Raw genomic sequence first — 13630 nt, forward strand, 5'->3', positions numbered from 1 at the left:
GTATACAATACCAATAAAACTGAAAAGATTCAGTGCCCTGCTGTTCATTATCACTGTACAAATGAGCTCGGATTATTCTGTGTGCATGCACGGTCAAACCCCGACATATAGGGACCCCCACATCCAGAGCCCGAGGGAATGGTCACTTCTTGAAAACCTCACTGATCTTCTCCCTAATTACCTTCTTATCACTGAATTGTCATTGTCCCAAATTCACACAAGCGTGTAGTGTGAATCTGAGGTAGGCTGGAAATAAGATATATCCAGTATTTTGTTTTCAAATGTCCTAAAAAGCCCTCACTGGAAGATGTCTTCTGAGAGGAGAGGGTAATGAAATCAAGGAATATACAGATTTCATTAAGTACCCTAAGAATTAAGCAGTGACAGTATATTCTATTCAACAAAATCGAGGCAAGAGCCAGGCCAAGGATGCTATCCCACTACAATTTGACTTTTCCCTTTATTAAGCCCCAAAATGAGTGCCATCCTGTGAAAAGACATTTCTGCATTAGAAATGCTGAAGCAAATGCGACTATGTATTCTTGCGGGGTTTCTTCTCCCAAGAAACTACTTCTAGTAGATAATACATAACACACTGAACATAAAAGGTCCATGCTCCAGGAAGCTCAGTTTAGTTTATCTGTGAGAGAACGTATATGTAAAGGAATCCACATAAACACCCAGGACACACACACACTTTTTCAAAGGATTAGACTCAATTCTAAGCAGGTTACCATATCAGGCCCAGCAGCAGACTCGGTATCTTTTCCTTTCTGAAGTATTTATTTCTAAAAAGATTATGGGGTTTTGTTGGCATCTTGCAGCGTTCCCACTATTTTAACTTGGGGTCTCAGTTTTAAGAGTTTCAGAAGATATCTCCTTAATGATGTAACCACTTCAAGCATGGCCAGAGATAAAGGAGTAAATAAATACTCCTGCCATTTAACAGTGAAAAGTTCTCCTGACGCTGCATTGGGAGCATAACTGCCTTTCTTACGGAAAGAAGCTACAGGGCTATACCGATTTCTGCACCAGGGGCAGGCACCTTGCAACATTAAATCTTACCAAGTACCCCTCAGTGTTAATTTGAATCAATTGTTTAGTCATTAACAGACTTCCCCTTTCTCTTCACCTATCAAAAATATAAAGATGAATTGAATCCTTAATTGCTACTGGTCATTAAAAAAAACCCTGAATACTTTTTAGAAGAAAAGAGGTTAATCCCAAGTTTCTGGCGATATTTCCATTTGGATAGTAGGACTTATTATTTTTTTTTTTTTTTGGTGTCTCATAAATCATCTCAAAGCAATTTAAGTCTTTTTAATGCACTCACTGTCCTGAACTATTGGGTAAAACTTGCCTATGCTTCTAACACATATGTCATTTCATATACTTCGCAAGCGAGTTAAGCGCCGTAATAAAAATTCGAGGGGGTCACATTTAAAAGCCTGCGAAAGGTCTGGCTTCAGCACCTCACTCTATGCAGTGCTTATAGTTTTGGAAAAACAATTTGATCTAGGAAGAATCTAAATTCATGTCATAGCACACCATACCCTGCTTGCAATGCACAAAAAGCAAGGCCCAAATACGATCTATACATTTTTAAGAAAGTGTTCATGCTCTTGCTAAAATGTGAACTGGCATATTTTACCCCAGCCTCTTCACGGGGAATCTTTATTGGTTTTAATGGACTTGCACTGAGGGTACTGCAGAAGGGGCCGTGCATACAGACACGTGTGGTTCATCTAGGAACAATACCGGCAGCAATGGGCCCCGCAATCAGGAGCTGGGGGGGCCTCCGCCCTCTGCCCCCCCCCCACCCCAGTGGCCGGAGTTCGAGCACACGCTGAACACACTGGAGGGCAGCTACTGTTCCAGGTACCATGTCAGGCCCAGAGTCTCCAGTGGGCCTGGAATCTTCCAAAAATGGTTTTCCAGGTGGGCTATAATACGGATCTTTCAGCCTAGCAACCTCAGCGTGGGTTGCAGCAGTAGGGAACCCATGTTGGAAGAGCACTGGCTCTAAAATTGGACTATTAGAGCTCAAAATCTGGCTGTGGGGCTTACTTGGGCCGTGGCCTTAGGCCGGCTCGCTTTCCTTCTTTGGGCTTCATTTTCTTAATTATTAAACGAGGACATAATCATCACCAGAGAGGTTTATCCTGACACCTAATATTAAGTTCCCAGGCTTCCTCTAGATTGAGGCCACACTAACATTTGGAAATCCATTCGTTTTGACACCCACGTACCAGTCACATCTCAGTTGTGGAAGGACTCGGGGGGTAAGGGGCCACACCTCCTATCTTAATGACCCTCCATAGAGCAACTCTGAGCAACACAGCTGCCTACCAGACTCCGTGGGTCAGCCACTGATGGTCAACCTTGTGAGGTCGTTAAGAATAATTACTAGAGCACAGAGGGAGCAATATGAGAATCTAGGGAAACTCCAGTGCTTATGACAAGATTAACCTAACAACTAGGGACAGAGATTGTCATAAGGTCCCAAATTTCAGCAAAAGAATACTAGAGCTTAGTTTGCAAGGAGACATTACCTATAATTACCTCCTTCCTCCTACAATTTAAGCTTTTCTGAACTTTAGCCTGAGCCATAACTATTTTTTTATCAATATACCTCACGATATTTGAAGACTGCTTTAATGCTCCCAGTGCCCTCCAGTTCCATATTTAACACAAGGATTATTGACATTTATTTGTCTATGTATGAAGTGCTTAAATTACCAGAGCTAAAATACGAACAATGAAAGGAAGCTTTTGCAGAATGTCAGCTATAAATGTAGACGGACTGATGGAGTTTTTTGGGTTTTTTTTTTTTGTTTTTTTTGAATCACTAGTTCAAAAGCTTCTAGTACAGGCAAGCATTATCAATGTGTGCTAAAACTATATCAGGTCAAAGACTATTGAAGAACTGGGATATTTGCCCAGTGCTAATGTATCAACACAAAGATTGTTTACCGATTGCAAAAAGGGAAAGGTTTCTTCACAACAGAAAGATCTGGGGGTCTCCACTTTCACCAAGTGATTAAAGTTAGCATCATCAGTAGCAACAAAACTTGACTTTATATGCCTCCCGATGGAATGCAATATGAAGCTCATAGCTTCACCTATGAAATACTCGGGCCAAAAATGTGCAACATCCATATGAAGAAACCTTTAGACCTAATTCAACAAATTAAACTGCACCACAAAGAAATAATCTGAGCAAATTCTAGAGGGTAGAGTATTTTTCAAGACAATGGGCCTGATGCCTTTAGAGTAAATATTTAAAAAAAAAAAATACAGGAATTGCTCTAGTTTAAAAGAAATCATAAAGAGACATAGGAACTAAATACCACACATGAATGGAATAACTGGGAAAAAAAAAGAAGAAAAAAGCTACGGAGGACATTTTCATGGGGGGACAATTTAAGAAATCTGAATACAAATAGGGCATTAGATTAGGAAACTATGGTTATTTTCTTGAGGGGTGATAACTATTTTATTTCAATGGCTAAGTGTTTAAATTTTAAAAGACACACGCTGAAAAATACAGAGGTGAAATTTTATTAGGGCTGCCACTTAAAAATGGTTCACTGAAAAATGTATATGTGTATTTATACACTTGAAGCAAATAGGACGAAAATCAGCAACTGGTTAAGTGGTGGTTATATGGCACTGCAGTTTCTTATTTTTTTCAACTTCTCGGAGTACTTGAAAATATATACTATGTGAGATTTCTAAAAAATGTTATAATTAAATAAGTGGAGCTTGATCGTCTCCGCTGCTATCCATAAAGCTGCTCGTGGGGGGGTGAAGGGAAAGTAGGCAAGAGCTTCCCTTTGTTTTCCTCCTTAGTACCTCATGCATCACTTGAGGGCCAATAAATATCTATTTACCAGTACACGGCAAGAATGGCTCCAGTGTCCCCTTTGGCGAGTGTTGGGGTGGCAGTTGGGCAAGAGGTGCACCCACAGCAGTGCCCCCCAAGCCAACAAGCCGGTGCCTGAGAAACTGCTCGGGGCAGAGCCGCGAAGGCTTCCACAGGGCAAACTCAGGCCCTGCGAAGTCGGGAGTCGTCACGATTTTAAATACTTCATCCCTGTGTCCTTGCCAGCACCCTCGGGAAGGACGGGACCTGCTTCTGACCCGTGGCTCCAGTAACGTGCCCACCGCAAACGCAGAGCATGGATCCCCTCATCGCCTCCTTCCAGAAAGCTCAGGCCTCGAACGCTGAGCCCACCACCAGGCTGGTCGTGAGGGCCTGAAGCTGGGCAATGAGGGACTCTCCACGACATGACCTCTGTGACCCTCGGGGCCTGAACAGCGTGTTGGGAGGGCGACTCCCAAATGATTTTCTCGGTTTTGTAGGTGGGAAGACAGCGCTGACCCTCTGGCTCCCATACATGGCCATACAGGCCTCCCCCCTCCAAAGGGATCCTAACCAAGGTGCTGGGGAATAAGCAGTAAGGGATCCAGTCCTCGCCCGCCGGGCAGAGTCCACATGGTGCAAGGTCAGGCCAATGCGGTCCCGGCCCTGTCCAGGAGTCTTGGTGGAAACCAGCAGGAAACGAGCCTCAGTACTGGCAAATTCCAGAGGCCTTGTAAGGGGGCCGCGTAGCGCTAAGGCGAGAGCACAGGGCCCGGTACGGGGACGGAGGAGGGTCCTGGGAAGAATGCACTGGCCCCGGGCGGATCCGTTGCCCCCCCCCCCCCCCCCCCACGAATGAACGTTTCAGTGTAACGTCCAATGAGAAAGACAGGATGCATTTCTGCCTCCACAAGACCTAAGTAGCCATTTTCCTAAGAAGAGATAAAGGATTTTGTGCCTTCTTTGCTTACATCCTTTCTATTTTAACTTCAGGTAAGGAAAAATTAGAGGAGCCATGAGTTTTAGAATTAGGTCATGTGTAACTCTTCTTGTATCAAAACTAAAAATAATTAAAAGAAAAAAATTCTTGAATGCGTAATTCATCTCAGAACCGACTATCTTGCTTACTTTCAATGAACCCCAAACCATGAGGTTTGTGGGCAAATCAAATTTCATACAGAGAAGACCCATTTTCTACACAGTGTCAAAGTTTCTGGAATTTAACAGAAGTATCTGAGATTAAGGCTAATTCTTAAATTCCATCGTTTTAAGATCTCAACATCAAATAACTTTATCAGCATAGTCCTATTTGATTACTTGCTGAGAAAGAGAAAGAATGTGGATGAGGTTAAAGCCTTGGACTTCACTAGAGCAAACAAGATAGGGGCTGGGACGTTCAGTTGCAGAATTCTGTATAAAGACTCCAAAGCATCCTCCTGATTTTCAGTAAATCACTAATTTTTACTGCCTTTTCAATGAAGTGCATACGCAGAGTATCTCCACGTCTTGAGTAATCAAATTAAGGCAAGAAGTCTAAAAGCTTTTTCAAGGTCAGTGGCAATACCAGTTTTTGAACATATTCCTATAGAACATTCTAGGAAATTATCAAACCTACCTGCACAATACAATTGCCTGGGGAACTGTCAGAAAAGCAAAGGCCCAATTCATAAGATTCTAATTTCATTGGTCTCAGGGCCCAGTTTTCCACATAGTACATGTGAGTACGCACGCGCGTGTGCACACACACACACACACCCCAAACACACATCTTGTCCAGGAGATACTAATAATGAAACCACTGCTTTAGACTTGGGGTATATCCCAAAAAAGAAAAGACAAACAATTCCTGATAATCCATCCTGAACTTCCATTTAAGGGGAAAACTTCTGCCTTAATAACAATCACTTGTGTTGACATCATCATCTCATTCAAAAACAGAAGATCTCGGCAAGATAAAAAAGTTTGCAATCGCCAAACATCCTATTCCAAGCAGCAAAAGAGGTCAAAAGCAAATGACATTTTTTTTTCCTTTTGTCATCTGCAGCAATGCCAATGAGGTATTAGCTATTGGTTATCGTATTAAGTTTGGACTATCTTGTGAAAAACTTTATTTCTGCTAATTTTCATTTCTGTCAGACTTTCCATTATAAATTTTATTTTCTCTGCCAGTAAAAGTAGTATGAGGTTGCAATTTGGCAAGAACATTTTAAGCCTGGGTGTGATTTCCGTACCCCAATTTGATTTAAATTAGTTTTGCCATATTTAGTGAGCACTAAAAAAAGTTCATTTGGCCGCTCTGCTTTGTCTATTGGTTCATTTTCTATACAATTTCAAAAGTCTGAAAAAGTTACTATGTTTACCTCTGATAATTTTACGTGGAAATGCACTAATGAATTCATATTACCCCATGACTATTTATGATGAAAACAACTTAATAAAGAACCCACCAGCTTTTGTTTTTTGGCTGAAATACCTGCTTTTTAAAAAGCCACGTGTCTATCCCTATTAGTGTTAAATCCTCAAGAGAAACGTAATGCACATATATATATGTTATATTATATTCATGCGACATATATATATATAATAGATATATTTTAACCTGATGCATTTTTGAAAAAAAACATGCATTTCAAAGTAATAATTTATTTCTCCGGAACGGCTTTTTGCTACCTGTTGCTTACCACCACTATTTCTCTATACCAAACAAAAGGCTATTGGGACTGGAACAAGCATCTTCCCGTGTAACAGTGCTCATCCCCCTAAGTCCACAGGATACGTTGTTATAATAACGATAAAGCTGCTTTGGGAGCTCCTCAGGGCATATCATCTAAAGGATTTCCACCCAGCATCTCTAAAATGTAGTAAACAGGAGAAACAAAAGCTTCCTCTCCAGGAGAGCCACTCACCTTGCCACACAGTGGGGAATCATTTCAGCTGTGATCTGCTACTTAGACTTGAAGCCCAAGATACCGAGACTTTGCCTTTCCCTTTGGTCTGCATAGCTGGTGTTGGAGACAGGGATTCAAAAAAGCAATTCGGCACCAGAGAAACATTCACTGGAAGACACACTATGGTCTGCTCTATTCTCAAATTTCACGGAAAGCAGAAACTCATAATATGTGCACTTTTCCTCTCCAGCCCCTATTTTCTCAATCGGAGAATTTCCGAAATTTGGCTCTTTTATTTATCCTTAAGTGATCACACTGTTTATGGATACTGCTGAGACCACGCTAAGCACAGAGAAAGTCGGTTCTTGCAAGACTCACGACCGTGAGGCAGACACAAGAAAGAGAGAAATCTCCACACTCCACAGCTACACTATGAAGACTTTTTAAGAAAAGCATATGCAGGCACACTCCTATATACAATTAGAATTTTCCTGGACACGAATGTCTCAAAATGCGCCTCCCGAGGCCCAGAAACGCAGCCATCACACACCGGTCCGTCCACCTCTACTCCACCCTCTGCCCCTTCCACTTCTCACCTGGTGTTTGCCAAAAAATAACTTCGGTCTCACCCGAGGGAAGTATTTCCCACAAACCGAGGGAGGGTCTGTGTCCCTGCACTTACACAGACAGACTCACGCGGTCTGGATGATGCTTTAACAAGTTAAGGGGCCTCGCGCTTACTCAGCAGAGGAAATCTTTGTGTCTGTGAGGAATCACGCCAATTCCTATTAGTAAGAAAGGATACAGGGGCGAGGAAGCCTATTCTCTCATTGACCAGAAAAAGAGGCCCAGCGAAAACAGAGACCTCTGCCATGACCATCTGCAAAAAGGAAGGATGTTGTCAACTTTCTTCTCCCCAAAACTCTAGTGACCTCTGCCTTGACCCTCCGCAACCAGATACACAGGAACCGGCTCTTCTGCAGGAATTGAGAGCTTTACACCAGAGACTCAGCACTGAGAGGCTTGTCGCCGGAGCTATCTGCCCCGAACATTTGCACTCACATTCCAAAGATGTTTCCGTTGTGCTGGAATGGCTGTAAATTTCTTTCCTGCAGAATTCTTTCCAAACAAACTGCCATGAACTGTACTCTGCAGCTTGTGTAGCAGGAGTTCTTAACCAAGCACCAGTTCACCTCGTTTGCGACCAAGCTTTCAGACGCCGAACAGGACTGAATCGGTGGCTGGGCCAGAGGAGGCAATTTTAAAAATGCAAATATATCCAGGGGGGATTAAAAAAAAATAAACCTCCACCAGAATTCCACCTCTAGTGACATATGACTGATGCATAAAGGTAACATCCTTCACAGGCTCTGTTTAATTGCAAAACTGTCTGCTTGCATTTTCCAGGATGTATTAAACAGGTTGTTTCAGAAATTCAAAACCGATTTGTTCCCATATCCTTAAAGAAAATGGGAGGGTGAGCGGGTTGGAGAGCAAGCATTCCCTTTCGAGCATAAGAAGAATGTACATTCTGTTTGGGTGAGGAATGAGACAGTAGAAAGCTCTGAATATGAGAGAGGATTATTAAATTCTACCAAGAGTTTGCCCAAGTAAGAAACCAATGCACTTACAAAAAAGAAAGCCTAAATCCTAAGCAAAATCAAAGATTTTAAACATACGATTAATACCGATATTGAAGTCAAAAGAAAAAAAAAAGAAAAAGAAAAAGAAATTAAGAAAGAAAGAAAGCATCTACAAAAACTCAATTGTCCTAAAGCAAAGCTTACACTTTTGGCCATGGATAGTATTTTTAGAAGTGGGCTTTCTCTGGAGAGTGCAAAGTATGCAAATGCAGAGTGCACAGAGACACAAACACACACATGCTATACCTTTGTATTACACTGGCATTTTATTATTTAATTAAAGTACTCTTATTTTTCTAGCTCACGCATGCTTCCCCTGAGACGGCTTTGCTGTTAGCCTGCTGGCCTTGACTTCCAGCCAAAAACAATTCAGAAACAAAAAGGGACAACAAATCATATTTTCACAGACATTTTTATCTCTCAATACAACCCTGTTTTCACACAACATCATACAGCCCCTATGAAAACTATAATTTAGGGCAACAACCCACCCGAAACCCAGGGTCTGACGCATGGCTACACGAAGTATTTCTAGTGTAAGAAATTCGTAAGTTCTTAATTGCAAATAAACTCTTTTGATAGAACCACTTTAACGGACATTGCTGGTTTGCAAACAGTGCCACTGGTATCGGCTGATGGATTAAAAAAAAAAAAAAAAAAGGCCAGTGAATGCAGTTCTGATACGGCAGGGATCCAGAGACGAGGTGTTTATTACTTCCCAGCTCTGTGTTATTTCATTACTTTATAAAAGAGAGAGGCATCGGCAGATATTCAGTGCATCTCAGTGCCACAGTCTAAAATGCATCACCTAATTTACAAAACACACCGATTTACCGGGTTAATTCTCTCAGCCCTTCCCCAAGCAAGATTCTCACTTACCTGGTGGCAACCCTGTAAGTTTGATTCTCTCCCATAAGATGAGTATGAGCCCCTTTCTGTTTTACCTGCCAAGAGAAACAACAAAAAAGTGTAAATTATGTTTTTCCTTAAAAAAAAAGAAATCTCCAGGTAACAGGCATCCACTTCTCTTCCCCGATGTTTACATACGTAAAGTAGGCACTGCTGGCAATGTATGCAAGCAAGAGAAGGAATAACACTTCCTCACTCTGGCTATGATAAACTGGAAAAAAAATATCCTTCATGCCTATTCTTAGCCAAACTGCTCCACACTTCCAAAAACTGTCATTCCAATGGCCTCCACTTTCTCTAACAAACAAATTGTCAGCCCTTATTTTCACTTTCTTTCTCTCACAAAATTTAAACAATTTCATTTTTATTTACACAGCAGGCAAATTATCTATGTAATGACCCTCGTCTAGTAATTCCCATTGATTATATTGACACTTAATGGTGAGGCCAAAGCTAATCAATCAAGGCTCTCCAGATGGTGAAAATAGCAAAGAAACTACTCAAAATTCTGAGACTCCCCTCTCTCTCTCTCTCTCTGTGTGTCTCTCTCTTTTTTAAACTCCCTTTCCCAGGGGGTACACCCCATCATGATCAAGATGATGATGGAATTTACACTGGGGAAGGGGGCTTTTGCAGAATGGTCCCCTCTGAACCCAAGTTCAGATCCTACCGATTGACCCAGTGGAACAAGGAATAATGGAACGTCCATGTCTTGTGCCAATTCTAACAACTCAGCTTTTATCTGTGGGTGGCTCTACGGGGATGTATAGAGCCTCAGATGCTCTTTGGCCACATCTAAGGATACAATCAGGCTGCTTATTTGGGTTATTGCAGAAGTATGTTTAGCCTTAATAATTTGCAAGGGAGACAATGAAGCCACATTACAAGAGATCTAAGCAATAGAATTTAGTGACATGTGAAGAGCTGTCATAGAAAACCGACCCATATTAGGACATCAAAAAGGACGAGTGGCATGACCAAGTGGCCAGAACACAAACTCCATCCCACCCCACCCAAGAAGGAGGGATACTTCTCTCTTCAAGACTAGAGCTGAGAGGGACACAGCACATTACACCCAGAACCCGACTATTGTTTTTTTTTGTTTGTTTTCCAATGGAAAGATTCAAAACTAGTATTTGGAGAGATCGGAATTGAAATCCTTCTAAAGTCTACAACCCCCAAGTTTTCCTCCCTCCACTCCAGTTAAAATAAATGTTAAAAGTAACGGCAGTCATTTTTTATCTTTTGGTTCAATGACAATGCTATTAGAGTCCACCTTCCTGACACCACACAAAGAACGGATCTTCAATAAATCTGCTATCCTGTCAAAAGTGTACCTGATACCGAAGTTCACTGTATTCATAAAATGGAAGATGATTTTCAAAGAAAGCCAAACCTGAGTCTCAAAATTAACCCTCTCTCCCTCAGTACTAACTTTTCTATTGGCTTCAGAGAATCTCCGACTTAGGAAAACACTCCTCCCTGCTCCCCCATATCTGGCATAGTGATCGGGGCAAAGCAGAAAATCAATCCCCATATCAGTTTCAATTCCCATGAAACAGGATACCATCTCATAGACAGTCAGTCTCCAGAGATCTAAGACAATAACTTTCATTGTATAAGGATTTTACATTAAAGCCAATATGCATTTACCCGTTACAGAAGCATAAGTGGTCATATACACGTATTTACTTTTCTGTTAAGTCAAATGTAGGCCACTTATACCCTTGAACTTCCCTTTATAAATATTACTAACAGAAAAGAGCTCGACCTTTATGAGCTACCAAATGAGGTATGTCCTTCCTTAAGCTCTTATGTCTGAAAAGCTTCACCACAACCACCACACAGTTCACTCTGACATAATATTCACTTGTTTAACCACCAGAAAAAGCAGGTGAGGAGGTTAGGGAGGTGGGCGGACAAAGATAGAAAGATAGGTAAAGTAGAATTTGCTCTGACTTCCTAGGAAATTGAACATCTAGTGTCCTGTTTGGGTAATTTCTAAAAATTGGATTGCAAAATACAGTAAGAAGGTAGAGGGATTATCCATCTCTTTTCTCTAGAAGGAATTACTGAAGCTGTCCCCTATAGAATCTCACCACCTGGCATTATTTCCCAACCTGACTCCAACACATAGAACTGGAGGGATGAATTTTCCTACCGGGATTTGTCTCAATTCATATACATACATATATATATATAAGTTGAGGCTATTCCTTCCATTATTTTAAAGCTAGAAGGTCAGTGCAAATAGTAAGGAGAGAGAGAGAGAGAGAGAGAGAGAGAGAGAGAGAGAGAATGTGAATGAAAATAAATGGGAGAGAAAGGAGAGAAATCAAGAGAGGAGGAGTGAAATGAAAAGAGCAAGGGGCTAGGAAGGAAGGGAGAGAAGAGAATATGAATTCACGCTGCACAGAGTCCCCAAAGTACTCTTGGCTACATAGACCCGGCATTCTTTACTATCATATCAGATACAGACTGCTTAATCTTAATTTTGCTTGTTAAAAAATATTTATCCAGATACAAAAATAAACCCACTGCAAATTACAAGTTGTCAGGGTTAAAAATCTACTCCTGTTTGTGTGGGGGAGGATAAGAGACCAGCATAGACATGAATCATTCTCAGTAATTTGAGTGTTTCCATGACATCAATGGGCACCCGTCCAGGACTCTGTCGAAGTCTGCGAGGTACCAAAGAGGCAGCGCAGCCAGCAGGAGGCTGGGAGGTGCACTTTTTTTTTTTTAATTTTTTTTTTTTTTTTTTTTTTTTAGGATTATGCTCCTTGTAAAGATTTCCTCTGTAGCATCCACTTTTCCCATCAGATAGATGGCTCCGGAGATCATGAGCGAACACGTTTCACTCTGAGAGTGTCAGCCTTTAACTTTATTACATCTTTTTGTTCCCAAATTCAACTATAAATCTGCCCTCAGAGCCCAGACCCCTGTTTGGGAGCAAAATAATCGGGGGCTGTGGACGGACCCCAGCACCTCCTCAAACGTGTCAGATCCACTGCCACCGTTTGCTAATGACAAACAGCAGCCATTTTACAATGACACCTCGTGCCTACGATCTAGACATGGGTAGATGTTTCTCGATGGGGGTGTGCGTGTGTGTCTTTTGTGTGAACTGCCCATTAGAGATCAGCTCTGGTTCTGATGTCGACCTTCTGCTTAAAATTCACTGCCACATGGGTCTCAGATAATAACATGCTCACGACGCCGGGGACATGTTCGAGGAGGATTCTTGGGTGACTCTGCGCTCAGGAGCACAAAGCCCCGCACGCTCTGCGGGTCCCCGTGCCAGGCGAGGGGCTGTCCCCGGCCAGCCGCCCCCCGCTGGTCGCCCCCGCTCACCTCCCGGCTCGGAGGCTCCAGGATGCCCTGTCCCCCCAGTGCTGGCAAGACAGGGCAGGGACGACCAAGCCCGGCGCGTTCACTGCGGAATTTTCGAGACGACCCTCCAGTCCTAGAATGCGACAGCCGCTGCGGATATTTCTTGGCACGAGGACAGCGGTGGCAGTGCCAAGCCCGTGGCTCCAACTACCCAGCCGAGCCGCAGGGGCAGCAGCAACCTCGGGGCCTCCGCTGCTGGGGCGCTGCTGTCCACATCTCAGGGCCTACGAGCACCCGTTATCGGCATTTGTCGCATGCCCACAAGGGGGGGGGTGGCTCGGAAGAACGTACCCCAAACCAATCTTGTCAGGCATTTGATTCATTTTTATACCTAAAAGCACCAAATGGTAAATCCTGCTGCCGGGGATGAGCTGCCCTGCGTGCAGCGCCCGCCGGGCCCTCTGGAGCTCACCGAGGGCGCAGGAGAGCCCCAGACACGGTGCACACGGGCCAAGTCGACATATTGGCCAAACAACTCTCCTCCACAGAAATGATGTGTACGAGGCGCATGTAATACTATGTCACAATTTTTTAAATTAAGCAAGAAAAACGCCGGGACTGAGCAGACACAACATCCGTCAATCAATCCTCCTGGAGACAAAGGAGATCAACACGCAGCCCCTTCTCCAGAGCAAGTCGGCATCTACAGTGAGCAAACAATCCGGGAAGTCAACACGTGTTTTGACCAAATTGAGCCCATCAGCCGCTAAAACCTGTGTCTGAATTTGCCTATTAAAAATGGCAGCGATCGATGATCAATAAGGGATTCCCTGGCCTCTTCGGTTGCCCTTGAGAAACTAATCCAAGCAGAAAGCATAAGCTGCTTCCAATGTTTTAAAAATTTTTGTTGATCTATTCAATAAGCCTTTATCTCGCTGCCCCGGGAAGGATAAGGAAAAAGAAAATGGTTTTCTGTTTGTTTGTTTGTTTGT

General features: G+C 42.7%; 1 protein-coding gene across 17 annotated transcripts in view; it reads right to left on the minus strand.

Moving 5' to 3' along the window:
- Positions 1-13630, minus strand: part of TCF4 (transcription factor 4) — a 355096-nt gene that overhangs the window by 167046 nt on the left and 174420 nt on the right. For 16 of the 17 annotated variants that reach the window (XM_041739369.1, XM_041739349.1, XM_041739357.1 and 13 more), the window contains one exon: positions 9276-9340. In XM_041739369.1, the coding sequence (XP_041595303.1) occupies positions 9276-9340 (65 nt within the window). Of the gene's footprint in view, positions 1-7349; positions 7562-9275; positions 9341-13630 lie in introns of those variants that run through there. The other variant, XM_041739362.1, reaches the window with a different exon arrangement.

This window comes from Vulpes lagopus, chromosome 24 (assembly GCF_018345385.1).
Source record: "Vulpes lagopus strain Blue_001 chromosome 24, ASM1834538v1, whole genome shotgun sequence".
NCBI lineage: Eukaryota > Metazoa > Chordata > Mammalia > Carnivora > Canidae > Vulpes > Vulpes lagopus.